Here is a 20,879-nt window from a genome sequence, read left to right as displayed (position 1 = left end):
AGAAGGATGGGAGGCGGGGTTGAACCCCCACTGCATGTCGTGATGAGCAGCTGTCCTCCAGCCCGTGGTGACCTTGCCGGCAGGGGTCACGGTCATTGTGTCCATTACTGCTGCGTGTTCGGGTCACGCACTCCTCGGCGGCGACAGGCATTATCATTGTCACAAAGCGCCCCCTGCTCTGGGGGCCAGAGGCAGCCAATGCATGCCAAATATCCTGCCTCTTTAGGGCGGAGCCCTGTAGCCCCAGAGGGATGACAGGCCATATCTGGGTGATAGCTTGTCCCTCCATGGAATGAAATTGTATTTTGTAGCACCTCAAAACAAAACAAAATAATGAAACACCTGCTAGGCGTGAGACACTATAAAGTAGCCCTTCGAATCCTTCCGTCGGATACAAGCTCCCTCCTGAGGTATTTGCCCTCAGTAGCTATCTATACGTAGTCTGAACAACCCCCTCACCCTCACACCCTCTCAAACTTACACACCCTCACTCACCCTTACACCCTCACATGCCCTCACCCTCACCCCCTCCCCCCCTCACCCTCACACACCCCCTCACACACCCCCTCACCCTCACACCCCCTCACCCTCACACCCCCTCACCCTCACACCCCCTCACCCTCAAACCCCCTCACCCCCTCACCCCCGCACCTCCCCCACCCCCTCACACACCCCCACCCCCACACCCCCCCACACACCCTCACACACCCCCACACACCCTCACACACCCTCACACACCCTCACACACCCTCACACACCCTCACACACCCTCACACACCCTCACACACCCTCACACACCCTCACACACCCTCACACACCCTCACTCACTCACCCTCACTCACTCACCCTCACTCACCCTCACTCACCCTCACTCACCCTCACTCACTCACCCTCACTCACCCTCACTCACCCTCACACACCCTCACACACCCTCACCAGCATAGCATAACAAAACATAGCATAACAACACACAGCATAGCATAACAAAACACAGCACAGCATAATAAAAAAGCACAGGATAGCAAAAGATAGCATAGCATAATTATTCCCAACTCTCCTTATTATTGAGCAACATATGACAGTTTGCAAATCATCTTTATACACCAATTCAGAGTTTTCGGAAAATGTATGCAACTCATTGTCATACACAATGCCAATAACTCAAACTTTAATGCTGCGAGCCCTATTGCATTGTAAATGCTTGTTTTACATTGCCAAAGGAAAGACTGACACGTACCCGTGTCAGCCGGGATATAATGCAGTGAATAACTGAAATTGACACAAAGATTATTGAAGTTACATTGAGTTGTGGAAAAAAGATTTTCGAGGTGAGTGACAAGACGGCTGTTACTCCTTGGATAAGATTGAATTTCGATATCGCTATGGGGGTACTCTTATTGTGGATACCTTATTACAGGAGTTATATGATGTTTCGAGTGAGAAAGACTGGTGCTTAAGTCCTGGACATATACCAGTGGAGAATCATACACGTTTTGGTTTTTAACCATTAAAGTGAGTATATTCATTTACATGTCGAATTATGAGACTGTGCAGTAGATGCGAAGACTTAGGATGGCTTCCTATCATTTCAGATCCCGACTTTTGGTTATATTATTGGATACCTTAATGACAGAAAGATATTATATTTCGGTAAATACATTTCGACTTTACGTTTTATTGACAGATTTGGTACTTTGAGTCCTGTCTTGTTTATTATAGATACCATGGTGTGCACTAATTCATTCGGGTGCTTTCCCCTTTTTTTTGTTTTTTTTTTGTTATTGAACTCACAGCCATGTCAACACTATGACCTACACGTAGGTGGTGGTTTTATTTTTTGTTAAACTACCCAATGGCGTGTTTAAAGAGTTGATTTGTAAATAGAGTCATATTACTATCTTCTTGGCTTGCAGCCCTAAAGAAGTCAAAAGGCATGATATGAATGCCTGACGAAACACGTGTTGGCTGCCAATCTTGATTGATGGAAGAAGAATGAAATAAAATTGATTTGATGCTGTGACCAACAACGTACCTTGGTGTTTCAATTGGAGTGACTCTACTTTAATGGATTGGATTCGGATATTACCTGTTGATTGGATAGTTTTGGACATTTATTGAGATTTGGACTGATATTATACTGTTACATACAGATCGTAGATATTTGGAGTGCTCAGCAAAGATCTGTTAAAATTTTTATACCTGGAACTAGAATTCTGGGCTTGTAGGGAAGCCGGGTGACCTTTCCTTCTTTGCTTTGAAGCACCACTCCTTACTGTGTGTTTACTATTGTGTGCCATACTCATGTTGTGCGCCTGAAACTATACCCGTCACCTCCTCCAAAAATTGTTTTCTTAATTTCTACATTGCCGGCTCAAAGCCTTTTTCAAGTAGGGCTGCATCTGTTCTTTCTTATGATTTACAGATCTGTTCATATCGGGACCTGGTTTGTATTTTGGTTGAATCCACTTCCTTGGATTATATGTCCATGTTTTTTTTAATAAAGATTTCACTGCCCTATGGAATAGTGCGACATTTAGAATGAGGTTTAAGTTATTCATGGCTGCAGCTAAATAGTTTGACCAGGGATTGTTCTTTTGTTCAAAAATAGTTTAGATTTAAAAAAAAAAAAAACTTTTTATTAAGTTCAATAGCAATCATACATACAGTACCATTCAGTGCACATTACAGTTATCCAATATTTCGTACATTAATCAGGGGTTAGCAAGTCATAGACACTAATTGGTTACATCTCTGTTCCCACTTCTGCGCATTTCTAATTCCTCCATTGGGGATAAACATATGTCTCCACGATAGACATTCCATTTGTTCCATTTCTTGTCCCATTTTCTAGGGCATCCTCGAGTTATAAACACTTCCTTTTCTGCTATCGTGCACTTGTCGAGTTCTTTCACCCATACATGTGTGGATGGTGGGGTGGCCCCCCCCCCCACCCTTTCGCCGGCTCCCACTTAACCAGAGTGTACCCTAGTGTTATCAACTGCTGCTCAATTTCTTTGAGGTCCGTCGCCGTCCAGATGTTTATTAGACCCAGCTGTGGTGTAAGTACTACCTCCTTCCCCAGTGCAGTCCGAATGTGAGTTGTGGCTTCCTCCCATATATGCTCTATTGCAGGGCATTCCCAGATGGTGTGATTGAAGGTGGCTGTGTGTATGCATGCATCCCCTGAGACAGAGGTCATCTTTACGCGCTCCTGTTTTGGCTACGGTAGACCCTGTCCTATAGGACCGGTGTAGAATCTTAAACTGTGTCAGCCGGAAGCAGAGTGTAATGGCTGCTTCTCTAGGGGACATTACAGCGGCTTGCCAATCTTTATTGTCAATAGGCCCCAAGTCCCTTTGCCATTGTTCTCTAACTTTACTGAAAGTATCGGGCAAGTTGTTACACAATTTTTTTTATAAGTTAAAGAAATGGCTTTCGAGTGTAACGACCCATCTAACAATTGATCTTTTAATGGCAATGAATCTGGTATGTCTTTAACATTTGGAAAAGCTGTCTGCAGGGCGTGCCTTATTTGTAAGTTACTGAACAGTACCCCCTGAGCCATTTGATAGTGTCCACGGAGTTCCTCAAAACTAATGATAGATCCCTTCTTAATCAAGTCTTCTACCACTGATATTCCAATCATATCCCACTTGTCAAACCCTGGTTGATGACCATACGTGCTTTGTCTCTGGGCTTGCCACAATGGTGTCGCTTTTGCGAGGGTGTTAGCCCAGCCCAGGCAAGAATTCACCTGGTACAAGATTCCCTATTGTGTGAGAGGTGGGCCCAAAATATCTACGTCTTCTGTTTTTTTAATATAGGGCTCCTACATAACCGGAGCGGTCTGTTTGGTACCTGTCCAAAACATATGCCTTGTTGTTAGGGAGATGGTACATCCAGTGGTTCACCACTACCAATTGTGAGGCCCAATAGTAGTGTTTAAGGTCAAGCAAAGGTATGCCCCCGTTGTACCAACTTTTTGTTCGCTTTTTGATTGCCGTCCGGGGAGCCCTGCCATCCCACAGCAGCGTGCGGACTTCACTTTCCAACTGCTTTGCTATATGCATCTGGAACACGGTTAGGGCAGTTCTGAAGGATATATAAAAAACGCGGAAGAGCCAACATCTTGAAGAAGGCGGCGCGGCCCACTAAAGACAAAGGCAGGGACCGCCAGTGCTTTACATCCGCTCGCAGCCTGGCTAATGGAGGCGCTAAGTTGTGGTTATGAAAGAGGACCGGGTCTGATGTTACAAATATTCCTAAGTACCGGAATCTGTCTCTAGCCACTATCGAAGAGTTTACTGGGAGACGAGAAACCTGGCCCAAAAGCATAAACAATACAGACTTATTCCAATTGATTGCATACCCGGAATACTTCGTGAAGTTCATAAAAATGTTCAAGACTGCGTCGAGGAGCCAAGATGGCGATCGGAACAGTCGCATAACCGCCTCGCTCCGTGATTTCTTCCTCCCCGCCACCTATCCTGTATTTCATCCTGTTCGGGGTGTTCCGAATTTGGTCACTAAGGAAGAGCCTTCACTTACCATCCTTTTCCGGGGCTCTGGCGTGCAGTCATTTCGGCGTTCTGCCCCTGTTGCCTTGCTGGCCTTCCCGGCCCTGAAGCCGGGGCCTCGAGTGCTGTGCTTGCCCGGAGATGCTCGGAGTACCGGCGGTCCGGAACCGGTGGAGAGACCCGATGCTGGGAGCCTGAGAGCCGCGGACCGGAAGCCCTGGAGCGGACCCACCCCCGCGGGTGGGCCACCCCGTATGTCCGATTGCCTGCCGGCCCGAAGAAGAGAAGCCGCGCTGTCCGGCACCCCTCAAGTGGGTGGCCCACTCCTGTTGCTTGTCCCGCCCGGGGTCCGGTGCTGGACTCCCCCCGAGTGTTGTGGGGAGCACGCCCGTTCTTCTGGTGACTCTCCTTTCTCCGCCGAGCGCCATCCGCCGCGGATCGGTTGTGTGCCCTGGGGCCGCCGGTGCTCCTGGTGGACTTGGAGGCGCCCACGATGATGGCGGCGGGCGCTGTGCTTAAGATGGCGGATGGCCCCTCGGAGAGTCTTTCTCCTGGAGACGGCGAAATTGCTGCATTTGTTCTCTCCAGCCCTCGTTTGATTCGGGCGGCCCCTGCTCGGAGTGCTGTCTTGTCTGCCCTGGCTGCTCTGGGGATCGACCTGTCCTTGAAATGCCGAGACTTGGAGTCGCGGATCTCCGCCATGGCTGCTCCGCCATTTTGTGACGCGGTGTCGTCTTCCCGAATTGTAATGGTTGAAACTTCTCCGGCTGCTGTGCTGGGATCTCCAGCTGGGTGTTTGATTCCATGGGATCATGTGGACCCGGTGCCGATGCTGCAGTGTTTCCTACATCCTGATTTCTCTGCTTCGTGCTGGACAGCCCAGATATTGTGCTTGGCCACGTGGATCGTTGAGGTACTTTTGCATTCTGACTGCTGCCGAGTTCTCCTGGTTGCTTCTTGTTGGCCGGGACGGTGTTTTGCGGAGATCCCACTGGCCTTCCTGGACTGGTATGGACCCACGGTATCATTCTGCTTTTTGGCCGTGGCGGGGTCTGGAAGCTCGACTCTTCATAAAACTGGACAGGGGTGATTGTGCCGGAGTACCTGTGGGACCCTTTTAAATGGCATCTCCAGGCCTCATTACTTTGGTTAGTTCTTGTTTTTCATCCATGTGTGGGCTTTTTTCAATGTCCTTTTCGACCTCGATAGGTGATCCGTTGTTGCGGGTGGGGTAGTATTCCATGTTTCGATCGCTGGCTCCTCTCCTCTCCTATCCTTCTTTTTCCTCTCCTTCTCTCTCTTTCTTTGTTATTATTCCCTTTCTCTTTCTTCTATATTTCGGGTGACTCTGGGCGACAGGCACGCTGTTTAGTGGGGTAGGCCGTAGCCATTACAGTGATGTAGGGTGGGGGGGGTGTATGTTATTTTAGTTTGTTTTATTCTATGGTCCCATTTGGCTTTTTCAGGGGGTGGGCTATGTCCCTTTATCTTTGCTCCTTTGTTTCGTACGTGTCCGCACTTTCTCCTTTTCCGGGGCGGGAGGGCTGTACATGTGGCGTCCACGTTATTTGTTCGCTGACATTTGCCCTTTATTTTTGGACCTTTGCTGGGCGTGGGAGGTCTTTGGGCTTTGCCCTACTAGGGTTATTTGATTGCGTGGGGGGCTGTCTCCCTCCCGCCCCCCCCTCTTTTTCTGTATATGTTGCGTGACGCCCGGTAGATATGGTTGCTGCCTCCTCTATAAAATGTCAAATGAAACCTTTCTTATCCTGGCGCTGACTGTTTAACGTCTTTATTTCACGTCTATCCTGTATTCATTCTATTGTACGCATTGATGTTGCCTTTTTTTTTTTTTTTTACTCTCCTGCTTTTGCGGCCGGCCCCTGTGGTTGTAGGCCTGCGCTTGTACTTCTACGTGTCTTTCAATAAAGGTTTTGAGAAAAAAAAAAAAAGACTGCGTGAATGGGTTTATAGGATGAGGCAAGGTATAGCAGTATATCATCAGCATACAAGGATATTCGGTCTTCCTGATCTTCTGCCCATTTCAGCCCCCTTACCGTTTCATCTCACGTATCCACACCGCGAGTGGTTCTAATATAAGAGAGAATATAAGTGTTGATAGAGGACAGCCCTGTCGGTAACCTCTCTGTAATGTGAATGCGCGGATGTGTAGTTATTGACTCTCACTTGCCCTTGTATATCTGTATACAACAGTTTCACCCCACCCAGTAACTTCGGGCCAAATCCCACCCTGTTCAGAACTTAGAATAGGTATGGCCATTCTATAGAGTCGTACGCCATAGAGGTATCGAACGACAGGACCACGGCATCTTCTCCAGGAATTCCCTGCGTGCGAGCACTGGAGACGACGGATATGAAGTGCTGTGTTCCTCCCTGGCATAAAGCCCGGTTGAAGCAAAACCATAGGGGATGATGGACAGAGTGTTGAACATTGCAAGCAGTTACCCACAGTCAACTGATCTGGGTTTAATCCATCATCATTCTTTACCTCACTCCGCCACCCCAGTTCAGACATGGCCATATGCAAATCTGTCTGGCCCTGTGCCTCATGGGAACAGTCCAGCCCAAACTGCCAAGCCATGTCTTCCCTGGACCACAAACAAGCATCTTTGGACCAGTTTCTGGCTAATCAGCCGTCATCAGCCAGGCTAGCTCGAATCAAGTGGCAAAGTGAGCAAGGGACCCACGTCTGGGCATACCCTGCCAATTTAGTGCGAACAAAGCAAAACCAAAGGGGATGATGGAAGGACTGTTGAACATTGCAAGCATTCACCCCCAGGACCGGAAACCTGCGGTAGAGGGAGAGTATATCTGCTCTAAGTGGTTTGCGAATGCCTCAGCTATGTCCCTGGGATGGGTAAGTGTCTTCCCACATGGCAGTGTTAGCCTGGGCACCCATCTATCTCCTTGTTCTCAGTCTGTGTTGGGTATGGAGGTGTTTGGCCATCATATGCTCTCTTCTTTTGATGTTATATTCTTTTTGCTTGAGCACCAGGCAATGCTGTGTGTCATCCGATGGATTAGTTGCGTGGTCTAATTCCAGTTGTTGGAGCGCTTCTTCCACCTGAACTATGAGCCAGCGCCTTATTTGGATATACCCAGTTTTTAAAGACAGGGCCTGTCCCTTCAAGACCACTTTATATGCCTCCCATATGATTTGAGCCGAATCAACCGAGCCCAGATTTTCTTTAAAGTAGTTGCTGGTTTGAGCGCATAGTTCCTCTTTTATGTCTGGAATTTTCAGCAACCACGGGTTAAGGATATTAGTGGTACACGGCTGTCATTCCCAGTGCGTGAATTTAATTTGAACCGGTGAATGGTCCGAAATACCTCTTGGCAAGGCTTGGGGATGCCTAGTTACCTATTGAGACTGTATGCATTAGAAAATAGTCGCTACGAGATACGCTCTTGTGTGTGTTGGAGAAGTAAGTATTTAGTCGCTGTCTGTTGTAATGCGCGCCCTCTGTCAGTTAGACCATAGCTGTGGTGAATTCAGCCATAAGCAAATTTGGTCTTGCTCCCGGCCGTTGTGGTTGTCTGTCAATTGTGTAATCCATAGTCATATTATAATCTCCTCCCGGGATTATGGTGCCCACTGGAAGGATCTGTCAGTATGTTACCAAGATCTGCCAGAGCTTCCTTACCTAGTGCTGGTGGCAGGTATAGTGAGATAAAGTTAAGCGCCCTCCCCTCCCATTGGGCCTCCAATATGGCAAATCTGCCCCCAGGGTCTGCCGATGTCCGGTGTATGATAAGAGGTAGGTTCTTTTTGACCAGAATACCCGTACCCCTGGATCCTGTGGTGTAGTCTGCATGTACGAGAAGCTTGTACCCCCACCTTGTAAGGGCTTTGCTCTTATTCCCAACCAAGAACGTCTCTTGTAGTAGCACCACGTCCGGAGACCGTCTCTTCAAATACTGCTGGACAATTCCTCTTTTAATTTTATCCCACAGTCCGTTCACATTCCAGGTAAGGACAGAGAGTCTCTTTCATCCCCCATCATCTTACGGGACAAGAATCGTAATACATGTTGCACTGTGCTAAGTTCGAAATTAAACTAAATTTTTGTGTGTATGTATGAGCAACGAGCATTGATATTGTACTGTATAAAACAAGATGAATGCGCTTTAAGATGTGATGTAAACATAAAACAAGTGAATCATGTTTGGTTTTGGTTTGAAATGCAATAAAATATAAAATAAAATAAAAAGAATCTTAATACAGTAGGCCAATATTAGTGAGCAATTTAAATTTGATACTAACTGAATTTGTGTAACTCGACCCTGCTTGTTTCCCCTGTGACTTAAGCCAACCATGAAACCGGTACATATCAATATACAATTGTTGTGCTGCAAATCAACCAAACATTGAAAATAGGAACACCCCTCCCCTCACCCACTCCCCTCCCTACCCGTGGATTTGAAATTACCCACACCCTAACTAGGCAGAGTGCCTCTCCCCCCCCCCCTCCCCTCACCCCCCCTCACCACCCCAAGAATGCTGAAAAGTACGGGCTTGGTGCGCCCCCACCCCCACTGAGTTCATATTACATCTTGCCTATTGCTGTCTATCCGTTGTCCCCACCCTTAAGATAACCCGGGAGTACATCCCTCAGCTAAGTATATTTATGACTAGTTACACGACTTACAGGTCCCCAGGCTACCCACATTCCTTTTCAAGTCTTTAGGATATTCTCACCACCACTGCAGTAATTGCGCTTTTGTAGGACTGTATGCATTCTTGTCCTCTAATAGAAGTTCTATTTGTGGGACGCCTCCTACCCTTTCATGGCAACGGAATCATCTACAGACGGAGTCTCAGTGTTCTCTTTGTACAGCCTGGGTCCTCTATTATGGTCTCTTCTCTGGCCCCCCCCACCCTGCACCACCCCTCCAGCCAATCCCACACCTCTACCGGCAAAGTGAAGAACCATGTATTGCCATCAGACTCCACTCTAAATTTTGCTGGAAAGAGCATGGTATATTTCAGTTCTCGGTCCCGGAGCTCCTTTTTCACCACTTGAAAGCTACGTCTTTGGGCTTGAACTTTGGCCGTGAAGTCCGGGAAGAAAGTGACTTTGTTGTTATCAATCATAAGTGGAGGGCTGGACTGCAGTATGATGTCCCTGTCTCTATAGTTAAAGACACTGGAAATGACTGGTCTCGGGTGGGCGTGGTGGGGGGGGCTGTGGGGGGGAGGGGCGGGCTTTGGGATGCCTCCTGGCAGTCGAAGCGCTCTTTCTATTGAGAAATACCGTGATAGACCCCTAGGTTGTAGGTGTGGGATCATTCATTCCTCCACATAGAGGTCAGCTGCTGGCCCTTCTGCACGTTCCGGGACACCCAATATGCGTATGTTATTACGACGGGCACGTCCTTCATATTAGTCAAGTTGCTGTGCCATCCCCTCCTGTCTATTCTGTAGCTCAGCCACCTGTGTCTGAAGCTGGGAGGTATCAGTCTGCAGCGCTGTCTGGACTATTTTACGTTCCTTCACTCTTCATCCATTTTGCGAAAGTCTGCCCTGATGAGAGATACTTCTATGTTGACTGAATTCAGGGAGCTGCGCACTCCGCTTATGGCCGAGATCTTCATCTCAAGTGTGTCAGTTCAACAATTCACGATTTAATGATCATTCTTAATCGAGGATTACTCTCGTTCCAAATCCTCTGTAAATCAAAATTCTAGTCATATCTGTGCCTGAACTGTATATTTTGGTAGGCAGAAGATATGCCGGTCAGTTATATACTGAACTACGTCCATCAATTGGGAGAGTTTCGAATGGATTGACAAATGACCATAGGATACTTTTGGAATAGGCTTTGCTTTTGTTACTCTAAGTGTTGCTTCTGTTTTTCGGCTACGTAGCTGAGCCTGCAGAGGGTGATTGTTAGATTGCTGGCCTTTTTCTCCATGTTCTTCCGGTGTATAATCAATGTGCCATTTGCAGCATGTCCTATCTTTACCTGTCCTATGTTCAAGTATTGGGTGAGTTTATTCTTGATTTTCCGAAAACCATCACCTTGCATTTGCCTTGCATTTTCTTGTAGTTTGTTGTCTAAGTTGTATTTTGCAGTTTATCCAAGGTGCATTGCAGGCCTTTTTTAGTTTAATGAAGAATAACCAGATCATCCGCTTACTGAATGAGTTGATTCACATGAATGTCAAGTCTCGGTGTAAAGCCATTGGATTGCGATAGTGTGTTCCCCATATCCACTGTATAGAGATTAAATTGAATCGGCACCAAGAAATTATTGCCATGAGTAATGATTGTTAAATACACCAAATCTTAAGCTTTGGTCCATAGTAGATTGTGATCTGTTCTATTATAAGCAGTAGATTAGTCCACAAAGCAGGTCAACAATTGCTGTTACCTGTCTGGTAGAATAATATTAGTTTTTCCTCTTTAGCCCATTCCTCAAGTTCAGCCAGTAGTATCTTGACATACGTTTTTGCTTCCATGTACAGCAGAGCCATTAAACAATAGTTGGCTGTATCAGTGTTGGCACCTTGCTTGTGTATTGGATGGAGAATTAACTCTCCCCATGACTGTAGTACCACTGCATTGGTAAATGATGAAATGTAGAGCGGGGTTTACCACTTGGTACAGAACTCCATGTCTGCTTTACATGGCAAACCTGGGAGACCATTTGATTCTCCATCCTCATTGATTGCAATGCCTTTTTTTACAGTAATAATTGATTCATCCACTGTCTTCAGAATCCCATGTAGAAAAAGGGATGACCGATGAGGTTCTTTTTACCCTGCCCTAACATCCCAGATGGGGTAAAGGTGTTTCATGCAGGGTTGCTTCACACAGTTTTGTGATAGTGGTGACCTGCATTTCAGGTTCTTCCATACACCATTGGTGAAATTTGGCAGATGTCTTAGAGGCTGCAGGTGAAATGAGTGTAACTTCGCAGCCCGTTTAGTAATCAATGCTCCTCTCCCCACCAACACATGAAATGCATAAATTCTTGCTATCCTAACGTGCCCTGTATTCTTATGTGACAAGCCATAGTCTCTTGCCTCAAAACCTTTTCCAGTTTGCGGGGGGAATTATGCCTGCACAAGGTATGTAAGAGATGGCTCTGTCTTGGCAGAAAGGAGCCCACGCTGAGCTAAAAAGCCCAGTTCACTATGTGTCAGGCAGTCTTCTGAGATGAGAGCTTTTGAAGTTATAATTTAAAGTTGTAGCAAACACTGGAAGCTGTGTCGGTTCACGCAATCATGGCACAAAAGCTTTTACCCTGCCTGTTGGTGTTTTTATCATAAACAAAACCAAACAGTCACTGTAGGTTGAGATAAGCTTTCACAGACACTTGTTGCTGTGCTATGTTAACCCTTTCATAGATTAATCTCACCCATACCCACATTACTAATGATGCTGCTCAAAGAGGAAACACACTCCAGTCTGTGACGGAATTGTCATCAAGACTGAAGCGTACAAATGCCTGAACCAAACCACTCTGAGAAGACTTACTAATGGCAAAATAGTGTTCTACAAATCTGTAATACAACATAACATTTATGAACCCAAGTACTGTGAGCATCAAGTGGGGCAGACCATTTTGTGAGTAGATCAAGGGACAGCCCCAAACCAGCAAATACTACAAGACCAGCACTTTAAGCAACCAAGGTTCAAGCAGTGCATTCATCCAGTTTAGTTGTATGCTGGGATTATGCCATGACCCAAAGAGATTCGGGTTGGGAAGGTGATGGTGAATTCAGTCAGTAGTCCCTAGTCGAGGTCGTTACCCGTAGTTCTCTCCGCACTGCCTGTTCTTGCACCATAAATGATCGTATATGAAATGTGTAGGCTCGTTTTATGGATGAAAGGGGCCAAGATTACTGAGGAAGCTGGAAGCTCTCAGATGTAAATGGTCGATTGGAAGTGGTATGTGAGGGAGATGAAAAGAACTTTGTGTGTGTGAAAGACAGACGGAAATTAAGAAAGGGAGCTGGAGTCTTCAGCAGAAGTGTGGTAGAGAACCATAGACATGAAGTATCAACATATGAACATTAAGTAGTTATCTGAGTTGGAAGAGTTATGTAAACATATTGGATCAGAAAAAGAGAGATAGAAGAGTTAAGAGGTAGCAACCTGGAGCAGATTACTTGACATAGTAAAGTTTTAGAGTGAGTTAGTCACATTGACTTAAAGGTGAGATAAAAGTACAGCGGCAAACTCCAGTATTAAGGTATTGGTGAGTAGCCCAGTTTGTAGTAGCCTAGATGGAGTTGGTGTCCTAGGTGTTCAGATAAAGGAGGGTGATAAAGGAAGATGGAACCACTTTATACTTCTATATGCATTGTAAACTGTAACGCTTCACTGCCTTCTCCATGTTGCTTTGCAGTTGGAAAGACCTCAAACCATGCAATTGTGCTGGCTCAGTTGTACATCCAGGGTCAGTGCAAGGGCCTGCATGCATTCATCGTGCCCATTCGCCACATAGGCACTCATCAACCACTTCCAGGTGAGCAAATCTCTCCAACAGAGGGGCTGGAGGAGAAGGTGAATTTGCAGGGGGCTGCACAAATGTAAGATCTCCACTAGGCAAAGCCACGTTCTGGACTTACAGAAGAGGCTTCATCACACATGTGGTGCAAGTAGAACTTCCCTGAGAACACTTGGCATGCAACAACATGAGTACAGATTCAAGCCAGGATTCCATTCTTAATTCAGCTTCAAATGTAATGGTAATATTGGCAGCTCACCTTTACCTCAGTTCATTTGACTTGGTGGGCAGTTCCCTTTTTGATCAATCATACTGTTCAGGTCACAGTGGCCTCTTTTGTGTTCTGACCTATGTGGTGCCACTGGTGTTGGTTTTATCCCCCTGCTTTTTAATTTATAAATGTTCCATTGGCCCATTTGTTCTAGTCGTGGGGACTATCCCTGTTTATATATGCTGATGATATACAAATACTTTTTACAGTTAATTGCGACCCTAATGTTAAAGTGGAAAATCTGTGCAATTGTCTGCCAGGAGTTCAGCTATGGATTACTCAAAAAACTACTTCAAAGGAAAACAAACATTCTACCTCTTTCATCCCTCATATGTATGGTATTGTTGTTGGTTGTCATCGCTGGATAAAAAAAAAAACTGTACCAGTTCAATGTGTAAGAAACTTAAGCATATCATTTAACATGGGCCTTATGCAGGATGACCAAATGAAGTTCTTAGCGAGGGAATGTTTTTTCACGTGAGGATTTTGAAGTTGATCATCCATCTATTTTCTATCCTGTGAAGAATCCAGATTATGAATGTTTTCATTTCTGACAGGGTGCACCACTGACACAGTCTACATAGATCTTACTGAGAAACCACTGAATAAATGACAACTTGGCTAAAATGTCGCAACTAGGCAAATATTGAATCACATTTTCCACAAATTCTATATCTCAAGCTCTAGCCAAACTGCACTGACTTTCAGGGGCCAAATTACACATAGTACCCTGGGCACACCCACCTGTTTAAGCTTCTATAGTGGTCGGCTAATTTCTTAACACAATTTAGTATGGAACTTGCCAAGTGTATCTCAATAGTACGCTACTTTTGATGGAATGATTGGGCTTCAAAAATACTGCTCCCTTGCAAAGAGTTGTATAGAGAACCTAACTGATGATAACTTTGACATAGGTGTGACGGTGGGGGACATTGGACCCAAATTTGGCTTTGATGAGACTGATAATGGCTTTCTGAAACTGGACAACGTTCGCATCCCTCGAGAGAATATGCTGATGAAGTACGCCAAGGTAAGAAAACTTGTGCTGTGAAGCACAGCATATGAGGTTTGTTTGTAAGGCTTTTTACTCAACTGCTATTGTTGCTACATGTTCCCCTGGCGAAGTTACTGCACGAGTCCCTAGAAGTGTTGCTTTTGTACCCTATCTGACTGTGTTCCTGTAGGGCCCATCCCCCAGAGATGTCTCTACAACCTTAGTGATTATTAGTGCCAGCAAGATTTGCTTGTAACCGTATTGGATCCTGTGAATTAATGTTTGTCAATTTCTCAGGTGGAGCCCAATGGTACTTATGTGAAACCAGTGAGCGCGAAATTGACGTATGGCACCATGGTTTTTATCCGCTCTCTCATCGTAGGAGAGTCAGCACGCTGTCTGTCCAGAGCATGCACAATCGCAATCAGATACAGTGCTGTGCGGCACCAGTCTGAGTTGAGGCCAGGGTAAGTAGGAAACATTTTGCTTGTAGCATATTGTTCAATCACCAACTGCTGTTACGGAAGACCCTGCCGATAAAAGAAACATTGAAAGCATAACCTAGTTGGCCAGGGCTTGGGCTGAAAATCTGAGAATCTGCAGTTTTCAATTAGTGGATCTTTCATAGTCACGTGGTTTACATTATTGCTTGCCATTAGCCTTTAAATGCTCTTAGAATTAAACAACACATTTAGCACATGAATGTTTTTAGCCTATCCACCTCGATGTTTGGGTCCGCACTGCAGCTAATCAGCAGGACAGTCTTTTCCTGGCAGTTAGCATATCTCAGATTTTCTATCCCCTGTAAAGGAAATCCTCATTTCAGGATTTTCAACTCTTTATAAGTATTTGAAGATGCAACCTCCTGTAGTATTTTATGTGCTGCGTCTGTCCTAGTGTATATGTGGCATTCTTCTGCTGTCTTAGATGCTATCTCTGGATACCACAGGGTAATTTCTTGCCTTGGCTTATCCTCATGTCAAGTCAGAGAAGACATTCTTAAAGCCCTCTCAAATGGTAGTCTTAAAAAGAGCTTGAGAGATAGCACGTGTTTGGAATGCATTCTTGTTTGATTCTCAAGCATGTACACCAGAATTGCGATATTCACAAATTCTTTGGAGATAAAAATATTAAAGGATAAAGAGAGTAGATTTGACGTTGCCCTCAGAGGCTGCTTCCTCTGGCAAGCAGTCTGTCAGAAGTGCTTCTCGTTCAAAAAATGCACAAACATGTCAGCCTGTTGGTGTTTGGGTTCTTAAGTTGAAAATGTGAAACGTTATAAACTCACACATACTTCCTCTGTGAAAATCATTCACTCTTCCACTGAAAAAGCCTCCTACTCCTCAGTGTCTAAAGAGACACCAAAACCTTTAGTACATCCCTAATATACTATCTGCTCCTTGACAAACGCCACATCTCTACTTTCATCCTCTAAAGAATCCCTGTCAAAGACGTTTCCATCGATGGACCTCTCATGGAAAAAAGCATCCTAAACAACCAAAAAAACATAGATAACCTACAAATCAACATTGTAAGTGACTGGCTTACCTAGGCCTCTTCAACTACAACTTGTTTTTTTTCTTCAGCCCTGGGTTGTTTGCTCTTTTGGAATTAATCTATAATAATGCAGGTATTTCCAACAAAGGTGCAAGTGGAATTACATTAGTGGATTTTACATAAAATATAGATGACATCCATTACTTACTGGTCACATAGGGAAAGGTCATAATGAAATCCATCAAAACATCTACCCTTAGACTCGAAGGATTGCACATCCCGACTATAGGGAACCATTCGTTCTCACTGTTATAGCCAGTCTCAGTCTAAATAATAAGTGGCTGTACTCCCAGGGAGTCCAAATAATCTAGCACCTTGAAGTAAATACATTTCTGTTAGCAATCCTGACCTTACTGCTGGTAGGTTGGCACTAACAGCAAAGTCAGGCAGACTACACATGATCAGCAAAACCCAAACAACAGTACGCTTAGGACGTACATGTAATACATTTCGCAAACAATTTCGTTAAAAGAAACAATTTATGGAATGAATGGAAACAGAAACGAAGTCAATCTGATGTAGGCATCATATGATATTAAATAGAAAACACATTTGTATGTTTCTTGCAGTAAAGCCATCCTCTGCTATTAAGTATTTAAACACACTAATGCTTTCAATAGGATTCTCAAAAATGGCTACTATGGGACACCAGTGCAATTTAGGCACTAAAACCGAGCCATGCTTTAAAACCAGAGCAGTTCTGAGGAATCGTTTCCCTTTAAAATCACAGTTTCACTTGCAAGAGCAAAAATGCTGGATTTAAAAGTGGCCGATTTGGGGGGGGGAAATGGTCACGGTCGTCATGACTGTAACTTTTTCTTTGGTGCTGCACAAGTTCCAAAACATCTTGAGAATGTTCCTCAGACATCAGACAACTTGTATGCGAATGAGAAAAGTCTTTCTGCATCGTAGGGTCTTCGTTGATAGATATAAATGTTAGATTAATTTCCCACTGCGTACATGGACCCCAGAATGCTTCAAATACAATTTTTGTACCTATAGATAAATAAACAGTGTACATGTTGTAAAAAGATGATCCTTGAGCCAGGTGTATAAAACAGGATAAGTTTATTGAGCTTAGTTCCAGGTTAAGTTCATCAGGATGAGATAGATGGAAATGTAAAACCCCACCAGGAGCGACCTCCCTGTCGCTCAGCCTGCCTGCCATAAACTGCCACTCTACACACAGGCCAGGCACCAAACATTCCACGATGTCACCAGGCATTCTACCACTCACACTATCTGAGCAACAGGGAAGTTCCAGCCAGGGAAAAGAGAGACACAAGTCAATTATAACAGTACCATTCTCCGTATGGGATTCAGCACCCTTCCGAAAAGCAAGATACGTTTTTCTTTGAATTGTGGACTGTGACATGCTTAAAATGATCCATGTAAACTACTCAAACATTTGAAATGTAAAACCAGGAAAATCTGTACTAAAGTGGAAAAAGTGCAGCCAGATCAGGCTTCGTCAGAAAGGTGGGAGCATATACTGCTGTTCTTTTAAGATGTCAGGAGATTCCCATTTGCGTGATGCACTGTATTAGCAGTTGCCTCCCTCAGTCATTCCTTTTTACACTGGGAATGTTGAGATGCACAACATAACACAGCTGGGAAGGCGGTGGATCGTTTATGACTTCAGTGAAGATTCCTATAATGCAGAACCAGGACTGCAAGTAAGTAACCATTTATCAACTTCAATGAAAATTCGTAGAATGCAGTACCAGAACTGCAAGTAATCATCTGTTCTATCCACTTCCAGCCAGAACCACAGCCAAATGTGCCACTTGTCCTGCTGTTTTTCTTCTCCGTTCCTAGGATCTACCATACATTGCTGCCTCAGTGAACGAGGTTCCAAACAACAAGCATGCATTTTTTTAGTCCAGTCTTGGACCCCTTTTGCCCTTATGGACTTAGCAATAAACAAATCCTCTCAGGTTGTGTGTTTCAGGGCAAAGCGGGAGACTCATCTCTTAGACCTTCATTGTGCAGATGGGAATTTTTTTATTTGTCCTGGGTACATCAGGCAGTCTTCATTCTTCTCCTGTACCAGTCCGCTATTTAGAAAGGTTTACAATAGGTATTGTAAGGTAATGTCAGCTGTGATTTGGCAAATGATAGGAAGCAAATCAAGTTGGTCATCTTTTGTATTCTCACCCTATCCATTTTGCCACAATGGGCCACACCTGCCTCACCCAGGCACTTTATGGCAAAAAGTGTCCCTGTACCTGTATGCTACATACATTTAAAAATAGTAGGTTTGAGCTTCACTGAAAATTCTGTACAAGAGCCTCCCAACAGCAACCCATTCCAACTGTGAAAGATTGAAGTAAAATTCCTACCTGCTTAGGCACACCAGCTTCAATTGCCCATGGTTAAAGACTATACTTCGTCTGTAAGACAACCTTCCTTTATAAAAGGCAAGTTTCCTTGACCCCCATGGCCAGGCAGAGGACAGGAAAGACTTTGTACAGAGAATGCTCTCAAGAGTCTTTGATACCAGTTGCTAAATATTGGATTGCATTTAAGATACTAGACGGTGTTCTGTTTTAAAAAAATAGTTGTTTGCCTAATGTTCACACATTGTACCAAACGGTAAAAGATTATATCCGCACACCTTCTGGGAATACATCATTTGGCAAATGCGAAAACAATGTAGCATGTCGAAAGTGCCAGACAGCTCAAAAGATGTGAATCTATGCAAGGTCTAATGCTGGGTACATGAAAATTACCAGCCTGCGACTAGAGTTCACAGAAGTTGGTATGCTCTAAATCTATATTTGATCCTCACTCCTTGCGTATGAAGTTACATGTTTACTTTCCTTGCACACCTTTACTAGTAAAGTCAGAGATATTGTGGCCTCATTGGCTGCAATGCAGAACCAAACTCCAAGGTGACAAGATAAATACTGTTGTGTGAAACAATTTTACTAGGGATTCCCATTCTGAAAATGGAAATAAATTGAAAGCATGTAAATCTGTGAAGGATACCAAAGCTGTAAAACTCAAATTGCCAATTAGCAACTTATTCTTACATTCTGCAACTTCTGATCCTCTTATTTGCCTACACGGCAATCGTGTAATTGCTAAATGGGGAGTCTGAGCTGCATTGTTGAAACCAGTCATTTATAAAGCATACAGGTGCTTCCCAAGAAGTGTCTTGGTACTGAGAAAGCCTGTAGAGTGAAACAGTGAATTAAAATTTCCCAAAAATGTATGTTTTTAAAGATACCTTGAAAGATTTTTCCTTGTCTAGATCTCTCAGAGCTTTTGAAAGCAGGCTCCATGTGTTAGCAGCCAAATAGGTGAAGGAACATCCACCCAGCCTCTACTTATGTATTTTAGGAATACACACACCTCCTACTCCAGGGGTCGTATTTCTTGAATCACCTTTGCATGTTTCTATAATTCACTTTCCCTTTTGGCCAACAGTGAGCCTGAGCCTCAGATTCTGGACTATCAGACCCAGCAGTACAAGCTCTTCCCTTTGCTGGCAACTGCATATGCCTTCTGGTTTGTTGGGGACTACATGAACCGCACGTACCACCGCATCACAGGAGACATCAACCAAGGGAACCTCAGCGAACTACCAGAGGTATTGGTGTAATACAGGGTAGGCTCACAGATGTGTAGCGTGAGGAAAGTGGTGATGTCCTCCAAGTTTGGTCCATGAATGAGGGAGGGAGCAGTGTTGAGACTTGAACCCACTACTTGAGGTCATTTTACTCCGGTGGCAGATAAATCTGTGAACTAGAGTTATGCCGGGAACCTCACCTGCTCTATGTAAGATTGCACTGCGGGATGAAGGGTATGGAGTGGATGACAGATCAGAGCAGGTAGTAGAATACTCTACAATGTAGGCAAGCAGAGGTGCAATGCCTGAATGATTTGCCAAAGTAGTTTTACAGGTCTGGAAGGAGAGATATAGAACAGTAGATATAGGTAATCGATCTTGGATAACTTTGTTAAGGTGGTAAGAAGCGGTGTAAGGCAGGAGAAACTACTCGAAGCAATGCCACGATGGTTGGAGGGAGAAGCTGTGGCTTAGGTCTGTTAGATGGGGTGTGTCAACAGGCTATATGAGCTACACTGTAATCGTGGAAGGGAAAGGCTAGGCAGTTTTGTGTTAGGTTGGATTATACCCTAACTGATCACTGTAAACTTATCATAGTGGGAGAGAATGGCTGCGAACTACAAGACTGGAATTGGGCAGGCAGCTTAACCTTTCTCAGTCTGTGACTGTAAAAGGGAGTGAAGGGGTTTGGTTGAGGCAGCAGCAAGTTCCAGAAGTCACTATTTAGTGTCTGCTCTTATATCTTCTATAAAGAAAAAATGGCAGAACGGGCTCAATCGTATTTCTTTTTTAAAGTAACTAACTTCTTACACATCACCCTAGTAACCCAACAAATATAACCACTGCCATGACCAAATAACTTTGAAAGTTTACAAGTCTCAGTTCTAAAGAATATGTGGATAAATACTATTGTAGACTTCAATAAGGACTCGGACAGGTGCCTATTAACGTGTGTTATACATTTATAAAGCATCATTATCTTCAAAAGCTAAGTACCTTGGAATTGCTTGACATTGACAAAGCAGTACATTCCATGGCTAAGCTCCAGCCACTTTTAATGGCTTACAGCCAAGGTTGAAGAGAAGCAATTTCAGAATACCACAGTCAACAGCTGATTGTAACAGTGTGTTCTGGGCGAATTAGGTGTAGACTTAAGTTGTTAGTCTTGCAATGCTGATGTAAAAGTCTTGTGAGCAAAGTGTAAGCGGTCCAAGTTAATTTTGTGGAGCAGCAGTAGGGCAATTGAAACAGCTAGAAGAGGCATTTTACATCTGTAGGTATGGAATGCTCAGGGAAAGGTTTGTTGACTTTTTGGAAAGGGGAATATCCATTTTCTAACACAAATAGCCATGTGTTTTGTTTTTAGAGCCATAGAAGTGCCATGAGATGTTCATATTTGAGCAGTTTAGACTTCCCAGAGAGGTTGGTCAGATTCAGCATTCTAATGGTGCAACCTCACACTCTTAACACTGTTGGGCAGAGACTG

At 44.5% G+C, this 20,879-nt stretch overlaps 1 protein-coding gene across 3 annotated transcripts in view; it reads left to right on the top strand.

The window, feature by feature from the left end:
• LOC144770227 (peroxisomal acyl-coenzyme A oxidase 1-like) overlaps positions 1–20,879 on the top strand; it is a 214,853-nt gene that overhangs the window by 141,642 nt on the left and 52,332 nt on the right. For all 3 annotated transcript variants that reach the window (XM_078654560.1, XM_078654562.1, XM_078654561.1), the window contains exons 5-8: positions 12,896–13,015; positions 14,183–14,298; positions 14,560–14,729; positions 19,252–19,414. In XM_078654560.1, coding sequence (XP_078510686.1) covers positions 12,896–13,015; positions 14,183–14,298; positions 14,560–14,729; positions 19,252–19,414 — 569 coding nt within the window. The remainder of the gene's footprint in view (positions 1–12,895; positions 13,016–14,182; positions 14,299–14,559; positions 14,730–19,251; positions 19,415–20,879) is intronic.

The sequence above is a fragment of the Lissotriton helveticus genome, chromosome 7 (assembly GCF_964261635.1).
Source record: "Lissotriton helveticus chromosome 7, aLisHel1.1, whole genome shotgun sequence".
Taxonomy (NCBI): Eukaryota; Metazoa; Chordata; class Amphibia; order Caudata; family Salamandridae; genus Lissotriton; species Lissotriton helveticus.
The sequence above is the reverse complement of the archived record's forward strand: the minus strand, read 5'-3'. Positions and strand labels throughout refer to the sequence as shown.